This window comes from Chiloscyllium plagiosum, chromosome 32 (genome assembly GCF_004010195.1).
Source record: "Chiloscyllium plagiosum isolate BGI_BamShark_2017 chromosome 32, ASM401019v2, whole genome shotgun sequence".
Lineage (NCBI taxonomy): Eukaryota > Metazoa > Chordata > Chondrichthyes > Orectolobiformes > Hemiscylliidae > Chiloscyllium > Chiloscyllium plagiosum.
This window is the reverse complement of record NC_057741.1, coordinates 20,799,898-20,822,332: the sequence shown is the minus strand read 5'-3', so window position 1 is coordinate 20,822,332 and position 22,435 is coordinate 20,799,898. Positions and strand designations below refer to the sequence as shown.

Genomic DNA, 22,435 nt, shown 5'->3' with positions numbered 1-22,435 from the left:
CCGGATCATCAACGCTACACTCACAGGAATCCAATTCACTCGAGAGGAAGAAAAGGACAACCAACTCCCATTCCTAGATGTGATGGTACAGAGAACACCGAATGGAGAATTCACCACAAAGATATACAGGAAAGCCACACACACCGACCAAGTCCTAAACTATGAAAGCAACCACCCCAACACACCCACAAGAAATTGCATCAAGACACTGTTCAAAAGGGCCACAACACACTGCAGTACACCAGAACTGCAAAAAGAGGAAGAAGAACACCTATACAATGTATTTGCCAAAAACTGATACCCCCTGCAATTTCATCAACAGATGCCCAAGGGAAAGACAACAGAATGAGGACATGCCACAACCCAAAGGATTAGCCACACTACCATACATCAAAAACATTTCTGAACTGACAGCCAGACTACTGTGACCACTAGGACTCATAACAGCACACAAACCAACAGCCACTCTCAGACAACAACTCACCAGGACGAAGGACCCGATACCCAGCATGAGCAAAACCAATGTAGTGTACAAAATCCCATGCAAGGATTGCACAAAACACTACATAGGACAAACAGGAAAACCGTTAACGATCCGCATCCATGAACATGCAACTAGCCACGAAACGACATGACCGGCTATCCTTAGTAGCCACACACGCAGATGACAAGCAACATGAATTCGACCGGGACAACACTACTATTATAGGACAAGCCAAACAGAACAGCCAGGGAATTCCTAGAAGCATGGCACTCATCCACTCATTATGGAGCAGACTCTTGGGGACTGAATGGCACACTCCTCAATTCATACGTTCACATGTTTATTTAGCCTGCTCTTATTCTAAGCAAAGAGGAAAGTTCTTTGAGTAAATTCTGCAGAAAACGAGAGGAAATGTTTCAGTTCGAGTGAAAAGTTAATATGGTGATTTTGGCAATAAGGGAGACATTAGGGTTTGGTAGGAAGAAGCGCAGTGAAAAGGATACTCTCATTAGGTATACAAAGGGAAGAGGTTATGATATAATGGTAGTAGTCCAGAAATAGGCCAGTGTACTGCCTTTAGGGGTGAAAAGAAATTATGGTTAGTCTACAATTCTGTGGATAATAAATCTACTATTAAGAATAAATTTGAGGCCTATTTGTAGAACAGTTATCTAATAAGCCAATAATGATATTTTGGGACTGTAAACCCTATGATGTGGACCTAGACTTCCTCAAGGCTTAAAGCTCACATTGTACTCAACCGATGATAAAATGTCGCTTGTATGTTTTCATAGTTTATTTTCTCCAGGGGAAACTACCTTTCGAAGTGTCAGCTGTGCAATAGCTGTGCACTTTGGAATACAACTAATAATGTTCAGCGTTTCACAATTGTTTTAATTGTCACTCAGTGCAAAGTTAGTTACACTTATTTTAGTCATATTGTTTAAAAATGCTATAAGATAGCTGAAGTAAATCAGAGGCAGGGTGGAGTTCAGTGAGGATTTTGAACCTGATAACTATCTTTGTGATATAGTATCCCCGGTTTAATGAAGGATTGGAATTTTGTCTAGGCTTCTTTATTATGCAGAAATTGAGATGATGGTTCAAATTGAGACAAAGCATGAAGGGAGAAGGGCTGAAGCTGAACAATTCATTGATTGTTTGTGGGGTCGGAAGTTGCTCTGTCAGTTGACTGCTGAAATGTCACCTCCAAACCACTGAAATTAGTGGAATCTAATACAGTAAGACATGGGATCTAACCAAAATGAGTTTAATTTTACTGGCTTTTAAGATGAAGGATATTAAAACTTTTATTTCATGTGATTTTGGGCTGGGATTTGGGGAAGGTAGCAACAGGAGGTTATACATAAGTATTTTCAAAACCTGTAGAAAATTTACACATTGCATTCCATGTAAATTCATTTTTTGGTTATAGTAGTTTTTGGTGCATTGTATTTCTGGAAGATTAAATGACAATATCAATGCCAACTGTACTAATGTATTTTACCTGGAGAAACCATCAAAGTTGTGTTACAAATAAATTTGCACTTGTGAAGATATTATTTTCAACCTCTCCACTTTTTGTTTCCAGTTTGAAAACAGATCAATGTGGAGCTATCATATTAGCTTTATTTTGTAACGTTGCTATGTTTATAAGTTTTAATCGTTTCGTTAGTCTGTTGAACGTCAGTTGTGTGTGCATGTAAGATGTCTGATTTTTGAAATGAGAATAATGCAAGCTCATGTTTAAATCAAGTAATTTTATTGCAAAGTAAGTAATCGTTAATTTCACGTCAGCACACCCTGATGGAAAATAAATATTTTAATTCTAACCTGTTGTGCACAATATTTATGCATTGCAAAATCTTAACTTGTTAGTAAGTAGTGAATTCTGATTGTAGAATTGCAGGTTGAAGACATCTACTCTGTTGAAATTTTGGGCGGGGCAACAAGAATTCCAGCAGTGAAAGAAAGAATTGCCAATTTTTTTCTGAAAGGTTTGAGCACAACTCTTAATGCAGATGAAGCTGTAGCACGAGGTTGTGCACTACAGGTAAATATTTGGCCATAATTTTGATCCTGTATAAACTGGTGAGAGGTGATTTCCCTTTGCCTCTAAACAGTAGCCATCTTTTTTATTCTGCATCCTTTACATTGTTACTATATCATGTTGTTTTCAATCATGTTAGTTGTTTTAGTAATGGAACAAATGGCATAATTTTTACAATATAAACAGTAATTAACAGACTTGCCAAAATGTGCACATGTTTTAGAATAAACTTGAATTAAAATTTCAACTAACCTGTTTGGAAAGTTAGGAAATATTTTAAGCTACCAAGCATTTACAATCTGGGAGTAACAGTCAGTCAAGATAAAATGGTATTTACCACTTACATGGTTTAAAAATCCTCTTCAGGAGAATTATGCATGTGGTTCCTATCTGTTTTAAGTTGATAAGTGAGTGTCTATCAACAGCTTTTTAGTGCAGTTCAAACCATGAATCTGTAATCATTCCAGCTTACAATAAGTCTTTTTTTCTCATTAGAAAAAGCTCAAATCTACAATGAGTAACATTTGAATAACCTATACAGAAAAGGATCCGAATCAATGCTAAGTGTTAATTAATTGATATTGCATAACAAGAAAAAGTATAGTCTGATGTTATGGAACTAGGATAGAGACCAATAATGGTCTGATGTAAAATTTGGTTATTTATGTCTCCATAGGAATGGACATACAACTTGCTATTTTGCCAAATTACCTCCTGTAGTTTTTCTAACTATATACCAAGAGCTTTCTACTTCTACAATATTTACAGAAGTTTAGGGTTAAACTGAAGAAGGTTACCTCCGATTACAACAGGATCTTGATCAGATGGGCCAGTGGGCTGAGAAGTGGCAGATGGAGTTTAATTTAGATAAATGTGAGTTGCTGCATCTTGGGAAAGCAAATCTTAGGACTTATGGTAAGGTCCTAGGGAGTGTTGCTGAACAAAGAGACTTTGGAGTGCAGGTTCATAGCTCCTTGAAAGTGGAATCGCAGGTAGATAGGATAGTGAAGGAGGTGTTAGGTATGCTTTCCTTTATTGGTCAGAGTATTGAGCACAGGAGTTGGGAGGTAGAGTTGCAGCTGTACGGACATTGATTGATTAGGCCACTGTTGGAATATTGCATGCAATTCTGGTCTCCTTCCCATCAGAAATATGTTGTGAAACTTGAAAGGGTTCAGAAAAGATTTACAAGGATGTTGCCAGGGTTGGATGATTTGAGCTATAGGGAGAGTTTGAAAAGGCTAGGTCTGTTTTCCCTGGAGTGTCGGAGGCTGAGGGGTGACCTTATAGAGGTTTATAAAATCATTAGGGACATGGGTAGGATAAGTAGACAGTCTTTTCCCTGGGGTGGGGGGGAAGTCCAGAACTAGAGGACATAGGTTTAGGGTGAGAGGGGAAAGATGAGACCTAAGGGGCAACTTTTTCATGCAGAGGGTGGTACGTACATGGAATGAGCTGCCAGAGGAAGTGGTGGAGACTAGTTCAATTGCAGCATTTAAAAGGCATCTGGATGGGTATATGAATATGATGGATTTGGAGGGATATGGGCCAGGTACTGGCAGGTAGGATGTCTTGTCAGCATGAATGAGTTGGACCGAAAGGTCTGTTGCCGTGCTGTACATCTTAATGACCACATGACTCGAAGTTGCATGTTTGTTTTAAGATTTGAGAATTGAGTTTTCAAACTTAGTCTTCGGAAGATGTAATATGCTTTGCATATTGTAAATTTTTCTTCTCCACCCTACCTTACCCAGTGTGCAATTCTGTCACCGGCATTTAAAGTGCGTGAGTTTTCCATCACAGATGTGGTTCCTTTTCCAATCACTCTAAAATGGAAGTCTGCAACTGAAGGTGTGGGGTAAGTCATTCGTGTATGAAGTACCTGTGTTTTAACAATTTTAACATTGTTCCCTGTAATAATTCTTGTTAGTGCTGTCATTTTCTTGTGTGGAGGGCATTATTTAAGTTGAGTGCTGAAATCAGAATTGATGGACCCTGCAGTGTGAGAAACCCAATTTTAGACACTTGTTTATCTCCACTCCTCTTCATCTCACTCAACTTAAACAGCATACAATCTTGTGATTGTACTAAAAATCACAACATATGATTGACTTTCATTTTCATCTACAAACTAACTACCTAATTAGGTTGTGAATGTATATATTACAGCATTGCAGATATTGCCACAATTTATCATTATTCACTACAGTTTGCTGTTCTTTAATATTCAGTTTTTTTTTCCCCCAAATCTGATCCCTTCTCAAAATCTCCAATTTCTCTAGCATACAGCATAACATCCTCTACTTGATTATATTAGTGTAAAGTATTGTTTTGGTTAGGTTTTTAGTTAGCTTTCAACTCTTGCTGGTGTTTCCGTAGAAAATAGATTGGACATCCAAAATAGTTTTGTGCCACGTGATAGTACCAATGGCTAGTTCTATAGCGCTTTTAACTACATAGAAAACAGATAACAAGCCTGCACGGACAAATTTGATTTTGCACTGTCAACGTGCAAACCAAGCAAAACTAACATGGAATAATCTTGGCATTCTGAATAAAAACCAAAAGAACTGTGGATTTTGTAAATCAGAAACCAGCTGCTGGAAAAGCTCAGGTTTGGCAGTATCTGTGAAGAGAAATCAAAGGTAGCATTTTGGGTCCAGTGACCCTTAATCAGAACTGATGTAGCTGGAAAAATATTGGTTTATATGCAGAAGATAGGATGGAAGAGGGGATAAGGAGTAAACAATAGAGCACAAAGAGAGAAGAACACTTCAACAGATAAAGGAGTTCGTAGTGATCTGGCTAGGTAAGTGAATAGCTGTTAATGGAGACTTAGTGGCTAACGATAGTGTGTAATGGCAGACTGTGATAACTAGGCCTGGTGTGTGTGGTGGGGGGCTAGGACATGGAGTTCACCTCCTATAATTCTTCAGCTCCTATATTGAGTCCCCAAGTGGAAAAGGTGTTCTTTCAGTTTGAACTGAGCTTCCTTGGAGCACTGCACTGGATGCTCAGGGTCATCTTTTTGCAGGCAGAACATAGATGTTCTGGGAAAAGATCGCCCAGGCCATGCTTCATTTCCCCAGTGTAGAGGAGACCATGTGGTGAGCAATGAATGCAGTGGACTAGATTCTGAAGTGCAGGTGAAGTGCTGCTTTGCCCGGAAGATATGTTTGGACCCATGGATACTGAGAACATGTTACAACATTGGCAATTGCAGCGGGAGGTGCTGTGGAGTAGTGTTAGGAGTGAAGGAAAAGTGGACCAGGGTGTCCCAGGGGGAATGCTCCCTGCAGAAGGTGGGCAAGGAGGGGAATATGTATCTCACTGGAGGTGCTGAGAATGGCAACTGATGATCTGGATGTGAATGCTGATTGGGATGGTAGGTAAGGACAAGGGCAACCCTATAGCTGTTTGAAGAGGGAAGAGGGGGTGAGGGCAGAAGCATGGGAGATGAGTTGGCCCTGATTGAGGGCTCTTAGCATTCTGAACTTTAGATGTACCTATAGCATAGCACACATTTGTTCTCAAATTAATCCCAATAGAACATATTTGGCGTTCAAGCAAGGACCGTTGTCTTTGTTGCCATGCAACACTGCTGAATATGTATAGACGTCTTGTACTGTGTGGCTATGCTATTAAATTGAATACAAGCAGGTAGGCAAAACAACTTTTACCAGTTCTAGGATATGAGCCATTGTGCACTCTGGGGTTTTTTGTTTCCATTTTATGTAAGGACTAAACATGAGAATATAATACAGATGTATGATGAAAAGAAGTATACCCTGTATGATTTTCTTGAATTTTACAAAACTAGAATGTAGGTATGCAAGTGGTGAACTGCGCATCACTCAGTTCTTCAAACCAGAAAGCCCTGTGAACTGGAGATCCCAGCAACACCACAAAAAATACAAATGTGCTCACTGATCAGATTTGAAATTCAGTGAAAACTGTTACTAATCTGGTGCCAATTTGCAAAATGCAGCATTCCTTTTTGAAATCGATGAACTGTCAATTGATGCATAAGACCTTACAATGACCTCACTTTGAAAATCAGGTGAAACTGTATTATCAACTTGACAGACTATGGGGTGGCACTGTGTGTTTTCCCTGTATATTGCACATAAGACAGTTTTGAATGCTGAAACCTTTTACATTTATTTTAAAAGTGCCAGAGTTACAATATTAAATATCAGTGCTATCAATCTGAAATAATTGCAAAAGAACTGCCTGCAATCACTCTTTAATAGGCTAATCAGTGCTTTTTTGATTTTATTGATATCACTTGATCATTGTATTTTGGATAATGCAAGTTGTACTAAATCTAAAATAGAAGACCAGGTAAATGATTCTGGGTTTTAAACATAGCATGTTAATGCAAAATCAAGGAAATTATTTTGAATTGTTAGATTCCACATGAAATATTTATAGTTCTAGGCACCCATTAAGGGAAGGATATCAAAGTAATGTAAAGGTTGCAGTAAAATCTATTAACTTATCACTACAAGTTGCTTGTTCCAGTTTCTGAAATGTGACCAAATATTAACATGGTGCTACATTTCTAAACAACTCAATGTGAGCAGACAATATCTTAAAGTTTTAGTGAGCATTAAATTTAGTTATTTTGTAAATTGTTTCTGAATGTATGAATTCTTTGACAGAGAGTGTGAAGTTTTCAGCAAAAACCATCCAGCACCATTCTCCAAAGTCATTACTTTCTACAAAAAAGAGCCTTTTGACCTGGATGCATATTACAGTAATCCACGGGAAATTTTATATCCCGATTCCAGAATAGGTAAGGCAATAGTTTTGTGTCTAACCATGAAAATGTTTCTAAAGCAAGTGTTCATGCTGTTAATCTTACATCTTAAAGCACTTAAACTGAATTCAGGATATTCTGCAGATACTCTTTTGACTATTTGTAAATAAGGTGGAGGTAGTTATTTATGTTTATTATGAACAACAGTTTAACTATGATGCATATCCTAAATGGACAGAAGAATGCAATTTGAGACAGTTGGGGACAGTTGACTGATTCTAGAGGTCAAATAGCTTGTTAACATAGTGTTGACATTAGGATGCTGTCTGAATTGTTAAGAAACTCCTCTCTGGGTTGTCCTTCTGAAGAAAACAGTGCTATAATGAGTTGATAATGTACTTGACTTGCAGGGCAGGTACCTAACCCAATGTCAGTCTTTTGGTTGAACTTTTCTAATTGATGAATATAGTATAGGTACCCAAGATGTCAATGGTCATTTCCCTCCCAATCAACTTCCGGATGGAGGTCAGCCTTTCAGTTTGTCATATTGAGGGCTGTGTCTTGGCCTCTTCCTAAGCATCTGCGTAGATAAAGGGGTACACATGGTACTATTTTGCCAAATTTCTAGTTGTTAACACAGAAGACTCTGAAATGTCAGGCTTATCTGTGCATTTCCCAAAAGAGAAAACAGTTTTTTCTGCTGTGTTATGCCAATTAAAGTGCATAAAATATTTCCATACTTATTCTGGAATCTATAATTAAAGGATTAGATTAGATTAGATTTCATACAGTATAGAAACAGGCACTTTGGCCCAATAAATCCACCCTATAAAGAGTAACCCACCCAGACTTACTTCCCAACCCAATGTTCACCCCTGACTAATGCACCTAACACTATGGGCAATTTAGCATGGCCAATTCACCTAACCTGCTGGATTGTGGGAGGAAACTGGAGTGCCCGGAGGAAAACCACACAGACACAAGGAGAATATGCAAACTCTACACAGTTGCCAAAGTGCAAATCAATCCCGAGTCCCTGGCGCTGTGAGGCAGCAGTGCTAACCACTGAGCCACCATGCCACCCATACGGTCCAAGCGGTCTCATTTCTTACAGCTTCTCCCTGTCCATGTGCAATCCCACTCCCCCATCCACTTGGAAAGGAAATCTCCTTGCTAACCAATTTCAAATTAGCCAAGATATGCCATGCTTCACAAATTTCTTGTTCTATAAAGTGATTATAAATCAAGTCTGAGGAAATATGAATAGGCATCTAGGAAGTGGCAGAGGATTGGAAGAAGAGTGTTTGCTGACACTGTAACTGAGTAACTACATGTGTGCTCAATTTGGAATGCTTGTGTGCAGAGTTTCAAACACTATCACGTAGACTTTACGTGTGATGCCTTGCAGAAGTTAGTATGTGATTTTGACCTCTGGTTCAGTGGTAGGGAGTTGGGGGAAGAATCTCCTCCCCTGAGTTGTGGGTCACCCATTTAAGGCGCAAGATTTTTCTTTTTGATGGATCTGTGGAATTGTTTACCACAGAGGGGTGTTAAGTCAGGTTCAAGGATAAGATAAATGGACAGATTTTAATTAAGGGAATCAAAGTTTGTAGGTAAAGTGCAGTTGAGAATGATTAGATCAGTCATAATTTATTGAGTGGCAGATTGGATTTGAAGGGCTTTAGGCTACTTGAGATATGGTAAGGGAAAGACAGGGGACCATAGTCTGGTGAGCTTGATGTCACTGCAGGGTAAGTTGTTCTGAGGGACACTATTTTGCATGTATTTGGAAAGGTGGAGACTGACTAGGCATAGTCAACATGGCTTTATGCTTGGGGAATCATGTCTCATTAACTCAATTGAATGGCATTTAATTTAGATAAATGAGGTGTTGCATTTTGTTAGGCAAATCAGGGCAGGACTTATACACTTAATGGTAAGGTCCTCGGAGTGTTGTCGAATAAAGAGACCTTGCAGGTTCATATTTCCTTGAAGGTGGAGTCACAGGTAGATAGGGTAGTGAAGATGACATTTGGGTTTGCTTGCCTTTATTGGTCAGTGCATTGAGTATGAGTTGGGAAGTCACGTTGTGGTTGTATAGGACATTGGTCAGGAAGGATGCAGAAAAGATTTACAAGGATATTGCTGGGAATGGAGGTTTTGAGCAAGAGGAGTAGGCTGGGGCTTCTTACCCTGGAGCATTGGAGGCTGAGGGCTGCCCTTACAGAAGTTTATTAAAAAGTGAGCGGCATGGATAGAGTGAATAGCCAAGATCTTTTTTTCCCAGGAAAGTCCAAATCTAGAGAAAATATGTTTAAAGTGAGAAGGGAAAGATTTAAAAAGGACGTAACAGGTAACTTATTCATGCCGAGGGTGGTGTATGTATGGAATGAGCTGCCAGAGGAAGTGTGGAGGCTGGTTCAATTGCAACAATTAAAAGGCATCTGAATAGGTATATGAATAAGAATGGTTAAAAGGGATAAAGGCCAAATATTGGCAAATGGACCTAGATTAATTTAAGATATCTGGTCGGCATGGACGAGTTGGATCAAAAGTTCTATGTACTGCTCTATGACTGAATTACCTACTCCGACTCCTCCACGATCGTATGGTCTCATAATGTGCTAACTCTACTGAAATGATGTGATCGCTGTTGACTCGGATTGGCATTCCCTTCCTGCAAATCATGTCACTCGGATACTCCTTATTCTTTTGCAGGACTCATTTCTAGGCTGTTGAATACATGTTCATCCAATTAAAACAACCAGTTATTCATGGACTTTAACACTTGTCAGCTGTCCAATCATCTGCATCCATCTTGAGGCTAATATTGTGGCTTATTATTTTTCCTTACCCTTCAACTGTCCCAACCCAAAATAATTTTTACTTTTAATTTTGCTCCCTCTGTTTACCATCTTAATTGTCTTGTTTTTTGATGCTCTCTCTGACAGGTCCTTGATTGCTAAAATATTATTACCCTTCAGGCTGCAATACATTTTTACTACCATTCAGTTTGTCAAGTAGCCCCATATTCCTGGGACCTGTTCTTCAACATAGCTTCATCATGCAGTCTGAGTTAGCTTCCATGCACCAAGCATCACGTTTTTACATTTGCATGGAGCTAATCGGTCTTTTAATCCTGTATTGGGATTTCGCATTCAGAAGTCACCTTTACATGTTTCCCTATCTGATGGATGTGGTTATCGGTGATATTTTTTCCCTAAAGCTTTAGTCTCAGCAATTTTTGCTTTTGTATCTAAATCCGAGACCGCATTGAAAAGCTGTCTTTCATATCGTGCCTATTGTTTCTGTACATCTTGTGTTCTATTTATCAAAGGTTTACCAGGTCCATCAGGATTATCATCTGTCTTTCTAATCAACTTTTTTCTAAGCTTTCATTTGCCTTCAAAAGGTTGCACCATTCGATAATTCTCAAATGAAACAAACTTTACTTAAATGTAATTTTCTTCCAGTGGAGATGTGTATATTGTCTCACACACCATTCTGGTAAACCTTGTAAACTTCCAGGTAATCTTCTCAGGATATTGGTGTGTGGAGGGTGGTGGTGACTGTAGATTTTTGTTTATATCACTTTACAAGGTCCCAATGACTGTAAAATTCACTTTGAAATTCACTGTGAAAGGCAATCAAATTCACTTCTCTCAAAACAATAATGAGCAAGAGGACACATCACCAAAAGAAAGCTGGCGTCTTATTTGTATGTCAAATTGATAGCCTGTTGACCTACACCTAGTTCAGTTATTTCCATTCATATCTGCATTCTTATATGTTGAGTGTAGGTTTGCTCGCTGAGCTGTAGGTTTGATATCCAGACGTTTCATTACCTGGCTAGGTAACATCATCAGTGATGACCTCCAAGTGAAGCAAAGCTGTTGTCTCCTTTCTATTTATATCTTTCTCCTGGATGGGGTTCCTGGGGTTTGTGGTGATGCCATTTCCTGTTCATTTTCTAAGGGGTTGATAGATGGTATCTATATCTGTGTTTGTTTATGGTGGCGTGGTTGGAGTGCCAGGCCTCTAGGAATTCTCTGGCATGCCTTTGCTTAGCTTGTCCCAGGATAGATGTGTTGTCCCAGTCGAAATGGTGGTTTTTTTCCATCCGTGTGTAGGGCTACGAGGGAGAGAGGGTCGTGTCTTTTTGTATCTAGCTGGTGTTCGTGTATCCTGGTGGCTAACTTTCTTCCTGTTTGTCCTACGTAGTGTTTGTGGCAGTCCTTGCATGGAATTTTGTAGATGATGTTGGTTTTGTCCATGGGTTGTACTGGGTCTTTTTATTAGTTTTTGTTTGAGAGTGTTGGTGGGTTAGTGTGCTACTAGGATTGTGTGCTGCCACGACAAGCAGACCAAACACAGCCAGAAACCCGAACCACCTTACCATATGTCAAAGAAGTTTCAGAAATGACAGCCAGACTACTAAGACCCCTCTGAATCCTAGTAGCACACAAACCCACCAACACACACAAACAAAAACTAACAAACTTAAAAGACCCAGTACAACCCATGGATAAAACCAACGTCATCTACAAAATTCCGTGCAAAGACTGCCACAAACACTACGTAGGACAAACAGGAAGAAAGTTAACCACCAGGATACACAAACACCAGCTAGCCACAAAAAGACACTACCCTCTCTCCCTCGTAGCCCTACACACGGATGAAAAAAACCCACCATTTCAACTGGGACAGGCTAAGCAAAGACATGCCAGAGAATTCCTAGAGGCCTGGCCATAAACAAACACACAGATCTAGATGCCATCTATCAACCCCTACGAAAACGAACAGGAAATTACATCACCACAAACCCAGGAACCCCATCCAGGAGAAAGATACAAATAGAAAGCAGGAGACAACAGCTTTGCTTCACTTGGAGGTCGCCACTGATGATGTTACCTAGCCAGGTAATGAAATGTCTGGATATCAAACCTACAGCTCAGCGAGCACACCCTAAACCTCAACCTGAGCTATAAACCTTGCAAAAATTTTTATATGTATGGTAGGACCAAGGGGTAACTAGGGAAAAGATAGGTCTACTCAATGACAAATTTGTATGGTGCCAAAGGGAGTGGATGAGGTCTTTTTTAATGAGTACTTTTCATCAGTCTTTACCAAGGTGAAAGACATAGGTGATAAGTTTGGAGAAGGGTTTGTTGCTAATGTAAGGCATGTTGATATTAAGGAGGAGGTGTGTTCAGTGACATGAAAAACATTTAAGGTAGTTAAGTTGCCCAGCCTGGTGGAATCTATTCCAGAATCCTGAAAAGGGCAAGGAAGGAGGTTGCTGGTCCCTTGAAGACTGGAGAATAGCCAATATTATTCCTTTGTTTAGGAAGGACAACAGGGATAATGAGGAAAGTAGAGGCTGGTGAACTTTACAGCAGTAGTAGGGAAATTATTGGAGAAGATGCAGCATTTTCTTTGAGAAGAATGGACTTATTAGGGATAGTCAACATGGCTTTATGCAGGAGCTCTTGTCTCTCTTGATTTTTTTTGAGGAAGTAACAAAGTTGATTGAGGTAAGGCAGTTGATGCTGTCGATGTGGACCTCTGGAAGCATTTGATAAAAGTTCCTCGTGGTAGGCTGGTCCAGAAGACCAAATTGCGTGGAATCCATATTGAGTCGGCAAGTTGGAAACAAAATTGGCTTGGCCGTAGATTGAGGTAGTTGTGGAGGGGTGTTTAAATGAATGGAGGTCTGTGACCAATGGTGTTTCAAAAGGTCGGTGCTGGGACCTTTTGTTTGTAATAAAAATATAAATGACTTGGTTCAAAATGTTGGTAATCTGGTTAGTAAGTTCGCAGATGACGTGAAAATTGGTGGAGTTGTGGATAGTGAGGAAGGATATTAAAGGATTCAGTAGGATATAGATCTGCTAAAATGTTGGGTGGAGAAAACGGCATAGAATTTAATATGGACATGTGACATCATGCATTTTGGGAGGCCAAATGCAAGTCGATAGTATGCAGTAAATGGCTGAACACTTAAGAGTATTGATATACAGAGAGATCTTGGGGTCCAAGTCCATAGCTCCTTGAAAGTGATGACACACATGCATAAGGTGGTAAAGAAGGTGCACTGTTGGCAAATCATGTTGCAACTGTATAAGATCTTCCATAACTCTGGTTGCTGCACCATATGGAGGATGTGGAGGCTTTGGAGAAGGCGCGGAAGAAGTTTACTAGGATGTTTCTTGGATTGGAGTATGTTAACTGTAAAGAGAGGTTGGACAAATTTTGGATTTTTCTAGTTTGTCAGAGACGACCTTGATAAATATACGTTAAATTGAGGCATGGAAAAGGTGATCTCAGTCTTTCACAGGGTGGCAATATCAAATACTATGGGTAATAAGTTTAAGGTTGTGATGAGGAGAGGTGGAATTTTTAGAGGAGAAGGTGCCTGGAGCGCTGTGCCAGGGGAGGTATCTCAAATCCATCTGTTTTCAAAGTTGAGTTGAAATTGGATTTCTTCCAAACATTTAAGATTTCTAGTCTTTGTATTTTCTGAAATCTACTGTAGTGTTTAGATGGGCTGTATGTTTACGTTAACTCCTGCATGAAGATGTACTTTCACCCAGTAGCTTTAAAATATTTTTGCAGCACAAACTGAAAGTATTTGAGATTCATGTTAATTGTTTCCAAAATCTGAGCTATTTCCTCAAACGCCTAATATTTTATTAAATATTTTGATGTTTGTGAACAGCATTCTGCTTATTGCACTGCAATAGGATGACTATTTTCCATCTATTGTTCTAAAACTGCCAGCATAAAAGCATCAGCCAAATCAAAACCCATCCTTAACTGACCTCTACGAAAAGCCCTTCCATCAGGAGTTTGAGTTGTGGTGAGGTTTGAAAAGCTTTGTATTTCTTTCTTAACATAGTATTGTGGCTAACCCTGGAATCACTTGCACCTCCAGTACTACTTTGAAATCAGTCAGACTAAAAATGGAATTTGAAGTTTTTCTGATATGAAAGCTTTGGCACTCACTGTCTCAATCAGCTGACAGTTTGTATCATATACATGTACAAGCCTGGATTCATTCCTTCTCTTGATTTCAGTATTGTTTAACCACTTCTGCACATACAACTTGTACTTCTCTTAAGGATTGAGATTCTATATTCTATGGCAGGTAATTAACAAAGCACATTCAAATTTTTTTAAATTGTAAATAATGGGTTTTTTTGTCTCACTGATGTTTTCCATTTTTCTACTGTATCTACTTGTAGACTTTCCAAATTGTCAATTAATACTGTGATCTTCAATCAATTCTGGGATATGTACTTTAGAATGAAAATGAACTAATCCATAAGTAACCCATCTAGTTCTTTACTTAATTACATTACCATTTGTTTTGATTCAGGTCGGTTTACTATTCAAAATGTAATTCCTCAAAGTGATGGTGAAAATTCGAAAGTCAAAGTCAAAGTTAGAGTCAATATCCATGGTATTTTCAACGTCTCCAGTGCATCACTGATTGAGAAACAGAAACCAGATGGAAGTCAGGTTGAAGATGTTCCGATGGAAACTGATCAACCCTCTCGTGGCACAACAAATGCAAAAAATGATGATCAGGTATACAAAATAGTGAACATGTTAAATCCTAAACTTGCAGTCTTTCAAATTCCAGGGTACGTGTTGCTGTCATTTTGGTGCTTTGTTCCTGGAAATTTCACTCGATAGAAACCCATTTAAGCAAAAGTATAGCAATGATCACTTTTTTAGTATTATGTATGTTAAATGATTTGCATTAATGGGTGGTTGAGTCTCGAGAGTCTGTCTGTTTCTTTACATTGTTATGACACTGGGACAGCAAGCCAAACTAAGTCAGCCTCACTATTACTGGAGTTGCAGAATAATTAAAGTGGAATATCTATGACCCCCTCAATATTTGAATTTTTCCTGATGAAGCTTTGTGAATAACAGAACTTGAACACTAAGTTTGTATCTTAAACAAAAATGAGCAGTTTGTTATTAATCTATCTTTAGCACAGCAAAGCTTAACAACAATGTAAGCTAATTAATGTCTAATTAGAATCAGTTGTCCTTGATCGTAAATCTCTCTCTCTCTCTCTCTCAACAGCTCCCAGCAGACTCTAGATGATTTATTTCTTTTTAAGCTAGAATTCTTAGAACATTCAACAATTCTTTAAATGGATAGCAAACTAGGGAGACTAAAATCAATGCACCTTCAAAGCACATGGCCTTCTGTTCAAACAAAAGATCAAAAGTCTGTTTAATCTGAGGTTTCTCTTTTTCAGAGTAGTTTAATTGGCTCACAGCATGGCCTCCCCTTGATTAACCAGTGCAACATCCAACCAGCTACCAAGTCCTTGAGTATAACATATCCTATTGCTGAATCATCTGCAGTGTTCTTAGAACAATGATTAAACTGCAGTTATCTTTCCAAGCCACTTCCCAAGTGCAAACATTAGTTTGTTCTCTTTTTTTAAAATGAAGGTTGCTGTTTAAAGTTCAATTCACAACTTTGGCTCAAAGTTCCAAACCAAAAAATGAGAAAAATAAAGGAAAACAAAAGTGGTGGTCTAACATTTTTCCAGTTGCTACCCAAATATTTGTCAGCATAATATTCCCCACGATGGTATTGCAGTTGATGTAATTTTGTTTTGCTGTGTCATTCCTGATATGCATGTACAGTTTTAGCATGGATTATTGAATAGTGACTGTGGGGTTTATCTTCCACCCACCCCCCTGCCCTCTTCCTGCAGTTCAGAAGCAATGAAGCTAAATGAGGTGCCCATACCTCTACCCACAATAAAGACTAGAGGAATGGACCTCGCCCCTACTTCTGAGCTGAGACACTGATCTCTGTGCCATCTTGTAAATGAAACAATAGCGTCATCTGAACTAGTTTTTAAAAATTCTACTTTCACACATTATTTATAATTTATTGTAAAGTTTTTTTTCGGGGGGTGGGGATGGGGGTAGGAGAGGAGAGTAGAGGTTAACCTATAAAACAGCCTGGTTTCATAAAGTCCTAGAATTGTACAACACGGAAACAGACCCTTAGTCCAACTTATCCACATGGACCAGATATCCTAAATTAATCTAGTCCCATTTGCTAGCATTTGGTGCATATCTCTTTAATCCCTTCATACTTAAATATTGTAATTATACCAGCCTTCACCACTTCCTGTGGCAGCTCATTCTGTATATGCACCACCCTGCATTTAAAAGTAACCCAGTGTGTCCCTTTTATATCTTTCCCCCTCATCTTTAAGTCTATCTATGCCTTCTAGTTTTGGATTGCCTTACCCTAGAGAAAAGACCTTGGCTATTCACCATATCCAGGCCCCTCATGATTTTATAAACTTCTATAAGATTGTCCATCAGGCTGTGATGTTCCAGGTAAAATAGCCCCAGCCTATTCAGCCTCTGCCTATAGCTCAAACCCTCCAACCTTGGCAACCAGGAACCAATCCACCATGAGATTGGACACTTGCAAGGGAGGGCACATCTGTGAATAGACTGTTTTCAATTGGAGAACAGGCAGTGCAAAGTCTCAGTTGCCACATCTTCATCAATGTCACCACTGTTACTGGTCAACCCTCTTCAGTGGACTGCTGGCAAACAGTTTGCCTGCCCCAAATATCACAACATTGGGTTACAGATATGATGAGTTTGTGAAAGGTGATTTTACCGATACAAATTCAGGTGACAGGCTAATTCATGTCTAGCTATGATCTTGTAACTGTTACTGGAAAGCTTAAAATGACAGTGATTCAGTGGAGCAAGGGATAACATTTTTCCTTTGAGTTCATTGGATTGTGGTTTCAAACCTGCTAACTTATACATTTGGAGAGTAATCTGTTTAAATGGAAAAGACCATTCTGTGATTGAGAGAATAACTTTGCAGCACTCTTGAGCACTTGGGAGCCATCTTGTTATATTGCTGATGGTTCTGAAAGAATTGGTATTTGAGCTATACAGGGTTCTACTCAGACTGTCACAGCATGTGGCTGAAAAATCAGTTTGACTCTGACACAATCTCCTGATGCAAGCATGTCTTCCTCCCATTTGTGAGAACTAGTTAATAAGTCTGTGCAACCTGTATGCAGTTATTGAGATCTAATAAAATAAATCTTCATGGCCCATCATTACCATAGACAACTGAATAGAGTAACAAAGGAGGATTAATAGTGCCATTATAGCAAATGCACAAGCCATCCGTGTTTCATACTTTGGCATATCATTTTGCCATATGTACCATCTTGACTGAGTTTGACAATTGGAAAGAATAAGAAGGTATATCAGAAAATCAGACTGTTTCAGAAATTAAGCATACACGAAGATAATCATAGTACAGGCTATCTCTTTTTGCCTTATGTTGAGATTTATCTTATTTTAAATAAAATCAGGTTAATATTTGAGCATTAATAGGCGATTTTGCATAATAATACTGCCACCTTTCTTTTATTGAAATTACATTGTTGCACTTCCAGTAGTGAGTAGTCAGCCACTTTCTTGGAGTGCATTTTTACCAATGTACTTTCGGTACTTCGCAATTTTTTTCAATATTAATGCAAACTGATATGTACTTTACGTTTTAAGGGTTATATGCAAGTTGATCAGGAAGAAGTGCATTCACAACAAAAAGACCAACCTGAAGAGCAGAATGAAGCCTCTCAGGCACCACGCACTGATAATGAAGAAAAAGTTGGTAAAACCATATATATTACACAAAGTTTTCCAGTTTCTATAATTTGTGTTTCATAACTACTTAATTCTCTGCAGAATGATCCAGCTGTAGAAAATAAACAAGATGATAACACAAAACCCAAAATAAAAGTGAAGAGTGTGGACTTGCTGATCCAAAGTGATCTGCCACAACAGCTTAGTCAGGATCTCCTCAACAGCTATGTTGAAATAGAGGTATGTACGACATTGAATAAATGGATTATCCAGAATCTTGCATAACCTTTCTGCATAATATCTGCTGTGTAAAGTTATAACATTATTTTTCACCTGGATATGGTTATGGTCATCTTATAATTGCTCTGAAAGCTGGCATGAGGATCATCTTGAAGTGTTGCAGGTTTAATGAAACATAGTGGTGTGTTAAGCCATTCCAGAAGGTAAAGTGTCAGCCCTGTTAACATGGGATTTAAGTCACATAAGCCAAACTGGGTAAGAGTAACAGCTTTCCTTTTCTAAAAGATATGTGCACTTAGTATTTCCCACAAGTCTTACTGTTTCATGTTCATTCTTAGGCTCAGTATCACTGGCAGAAGTAAGCCTCTAAAGTGAAAGGTGAGGGGGTGGTGGATGGTAAAGGTGCGAACAGGAAGATCTGCTACGGGTGAGAGGGAGCAGGTGCTGATGGTAGAGGTGGGCATTGTACTGGGTGGGGGTGGTGGCATGGTGGAGAGTTTGTGGTTGGAGTGGGACATGGGCAAGGGAAGTGAGTCTCTTTCACAATAAGTAGTTTTGCCTGTGGAAGTGGCAAGCAGGCAAGCTATTCCCAAGCAAACAAATGCAAAGAACCCAGCCTAACCTTTGTTTCATTTTACTGGAGTTTTTTTTGTAAACACAACTTCCACTAAAATTACTTTCTTGAGATTTATAAGCACACTTTGTACAGAACTTCTGCTTTGGTACAGCTTTTGCATAAAAATAATAAATCCTAATTTATCTTATTTCACAGGGTAAGATGATTATGCAGGACAAGTTAGAAAAAGAAAGAAATGATGCCAAAAATGCTGTTGAAGAATATGTGTATGAGGTCAGAGACAAGCTTTATGGAATTTATGAAAAATTCATCAGTGAAGCAGTAAGTAGTTTATTCCAAACAATTGTGGAAACGATTGATTCATATAATCTTTTACATTGAATTATTTTAGTCTGGCATATGAACTGAAGCATAGTGTCAAATAGTCTCGTAAATATGCATTCTGGTTACCTCTGAATATTGGCAGATATCTGGGGGTGTTTTGCCTTTTTGGCTTTATAGCTGGGTGATAAGATAACCAAAATCAGAGAGCAGAATTAAAATGCATAATGTTTTGAATAAGTACGTAGCTGGACTTTTTCCTTTCTGACACTTTCCTGTTTCCGTGCTGCAGGCATTATTGCTTTCCTGCAAGCAGTTTCTGAAAGTATAAGTAATAGCATCTTTATTTACATTCAGTAGTAATAATTGACCTGATGGAAGAGGCAGCATCTTCAAATCAAATTTGCCTTCAGTAGCACACAGGCTTCTACTTCCAGCATTGATGAGTGAATATTATTTAAGCAGGAATAGTCACACTTTCATCACCCTAACCAAAAAGCATTGAGATCTATTAATTGAAGATGTTTCGTAGTCTGTAGTTTTCTACTTGTTAAAATCATTTGGCATAAAGATAGTTTAACTGGCCTTATGTGTTCTTGTCTGGCAGTAACCAAATACTTCCTACTGGAGGTTTTGATAGTGGAGGTGCGAAAAACTGTTGCAAAGCATTTTACATAAATACTAGAACTGGTAGATAGTACAAATGCAAAACAAAAGACTTCACTTCAGTACATTGTCGTGGAAATTAAATCGACTTGACTCAAATGCTAGCAAGAGCAACGAAATAGTTTATTTTGGACTCTGCAGAGCCGACCCAATACAATTAGACAATAGGTGCAGGAGTAGGCCATTCAGCCCTTCGAGCCTGCACCGCCATTCAATATAATCATGGCTGATCATTCCTAATCAGTATCCTGTTCCTGCCTTATCTCCATAACCCTTGATTCCACTATCTTTGAGAGCTCTATCCAACTCCTCCTTAAATGAATCCAGAGAGTGGGCCTCCACTGCCCCCTGGGGCAGAGCATCCCACACAGCCACCACTCTCTGGGTGAAGAAGTTTCTCCTAAGCTCTGTCCTAAGTGGTCTACCCCGTATTTTTAAGCTGTGTCCTCTGGTTCAGCACTCACCCATCAGTGGAAATATGTTTCCTACTGCCAGAGTGTCCAATCCTTTCATAATCTTATACGTCTCAATCAGATCCCCTCAATCTTCGAAACTCAAGGGTATACAAGCCCTTGGCAATACAATACATTGGCAAGATGCTGCATGTAAGGGGCATTTAATGACTTTCGCATACTCTCTTTATACTAAACCTCATTTAGTCTTATCGCACCTCAAGGCCAAGAGCTTGGAACATTTGAGCTCCTTTCCACATATGGAGTTATTTTTCTCATTCCTTGACAGCTGATATGGTAGCTTATTGTCCTTGTACATCAGCTTATATTTTTTCTGTCTGTCTACAACACTTTCAAAGGTCTGCAATTCTTTGCAAAGTCAGGTCCTTGCTTCTTTGCCTGTCTATGCTTTTATAGATTTCACAATAAATGTTAATTTTCCATTGCATTTCCCCCCTTTTTTTTGTCATCTTATGACAATAATGACAAAAACAAAAAAAAAGTACACAGCCGGATAGCTATACATCAAATTGCTTAGGGACCACCACACCTTTCCTCAAGACACCATCTATCTGTAACACAGCTTTGTGGTGGTATTGTCACTTGCTCTGGTGTGCCCTGTACATAGTCCATTTTCACACGTCTCGCACTTCAACGTTACGTTTTGGTGGGATCTGTGCATTTGGATCTTCCTGCTGTGGGGCTTCTGATCGTTTTACCGTTTGGTATCCCACTGCACTCATAAGCAAGTGGCGTAGGCAGGTATACAAGCAGGGTCCTATACGAAGCACAAAGGGAGATAAGCCACTGGAACCAGGAGTCACCTGCTGGGGGAAGCGGTCTTATTGCCACCTTCATATGATTTATTACACTAGTGATATTCTGGGACTCAGGAATATTAAAACAGCATGAGGTACCTAACATTTTGCAGACAACCCCTCTTTCAGCCGTCAGTATGTCTAGTACTAGTCGATTTTGTATCGCTGCTTCCCTTACTGCTGTTAACTCTGTTTTAATAAATGCTAGACCTTCTTCCGTCTCATTTGCTAACAATAATACACTATATGCGAGGCAGTTAATCTTGTTTATTGCCACCGTAGTCCCTGCTCCCAAGAGAATAGACCACCCAATGTTCGCTCCTGTCCACTCACGCTTCTCCTTCGGCGTGGCCTTCGACTATAACTCCTGTACGTTTGCTGTTGGGGTACAAATTTTTGTCATACACATGTCAAATTGGTCACATGGCAGCTGCTGTCCTTGCTGCAGCGTCCGCCTTTGTGTTGCCTTGAGAAACTGAATTGTTATTTTTCATGTGGGCTTCACATTTACACACCGTGATTGATTTAGGCAATAGGACTGCTTCCAGGAGGTCAGAAATCAGGCCACGTTGTGTGATGGGCCTTCCGGTGGAGGTCAAGAAGCCCCTGTGTTTCCACAGGGTTCCAAAATCATGTACAACCCCAAATGCATATCTGCTGTCGGTGTAAATATTCACTTCATCTCGAGCACTAAATTGGCCCCTTCCTGTGAGAGGACCGGGAATCTGTGGATTGGCCCAGTGCCGGGGTCCGAACCAGTTAGGGTTGGGGCAAATGTCGTGGCTTACGTAATCCTACATGAAACTTTTCCCTTTGCTGGGTGTTAGTTCAATAAAATCCATCTGTAAATGTTCAAAGGGTCTTTGGGGTTGGGGGTGTGCTGCCTGACTCATCTGTATTCCCCTCACCGAATTATTAGTGGCACAGATAACCCATCATTCACAATATTTCTGGGAGTAATGAGTAAATCCCTTAGTATACCAGTGTGCTGAAATACTGTCATACATCCCCTCTTTTGACACATGGTCCTTACCGAGTGTCAGTTTGGCATAGAATGGGAATAATGATCGCGGTAGACAAGGTTTACCATCGGGGCCATACCACAACCCTTCCCTCATGCTGCACCCTGCCCTTGTTCACTGTCCTTCCCTTGAGGCATGTAAACTGGCTAACCAAGGCAATCAACTCCGCTGCTTGCGCTGACAGATGAGAAGGGAATGATCCCCCTTTTGACTATCTCGTGGGTAGCAACTACAGCATACCCAACACAATTCTGGCCTGTCTCTTTGCTCCTGAATGCTGACCCATCCACAAAAAACTCCATATCTGTCTTCTGAAGTGGTGAATCCTGCAAGTCTGGTCTAGGGCTGCAGATTTCATTAGTTACAGCAACGCAA

General features: G+C 39.5%; 1 protein-coding gene across 1 annotated transcript in view; it reads left to right on the top strand.

Moving 5' to 3' along the window:
• Positions 1-22,435, top strand: part of LOC122539393 (heat shock 70 kDa protein 4L-like) — a 59,332-nt gene that overhangs the window by 27,014 nt on the left and 9,883 nt on the right. The window contains exons 9-15 of the mRNA XM_043674184.1: positions 2,386-2,537; positions 4,289-4,392; positions 7,199-7,332; positions 14,675-14,886; positions 17,884-17,988; positions 18,067-18,204; positions 18,977-19,102. Of these exons, the coding sequence (XP_043530119.1) occupies positions 2,386-2,537; positions 4,289-4,392; positions 7,199-7,332; positions 14,675-14,886; positions 17,884-17,988; positions 18,067-18,204; positions 18,977-19,102 (971 nt within the window). The remainder of the gene's footprint in view (positions 1-2,385; positions 2,538-4,288; positions 4,393-7,198; positions 7,333-14,674; positions 14,887-17,883; positions 17,989-18,066; positions 18,205-18,976; positions 19,103-22,435) is intronic.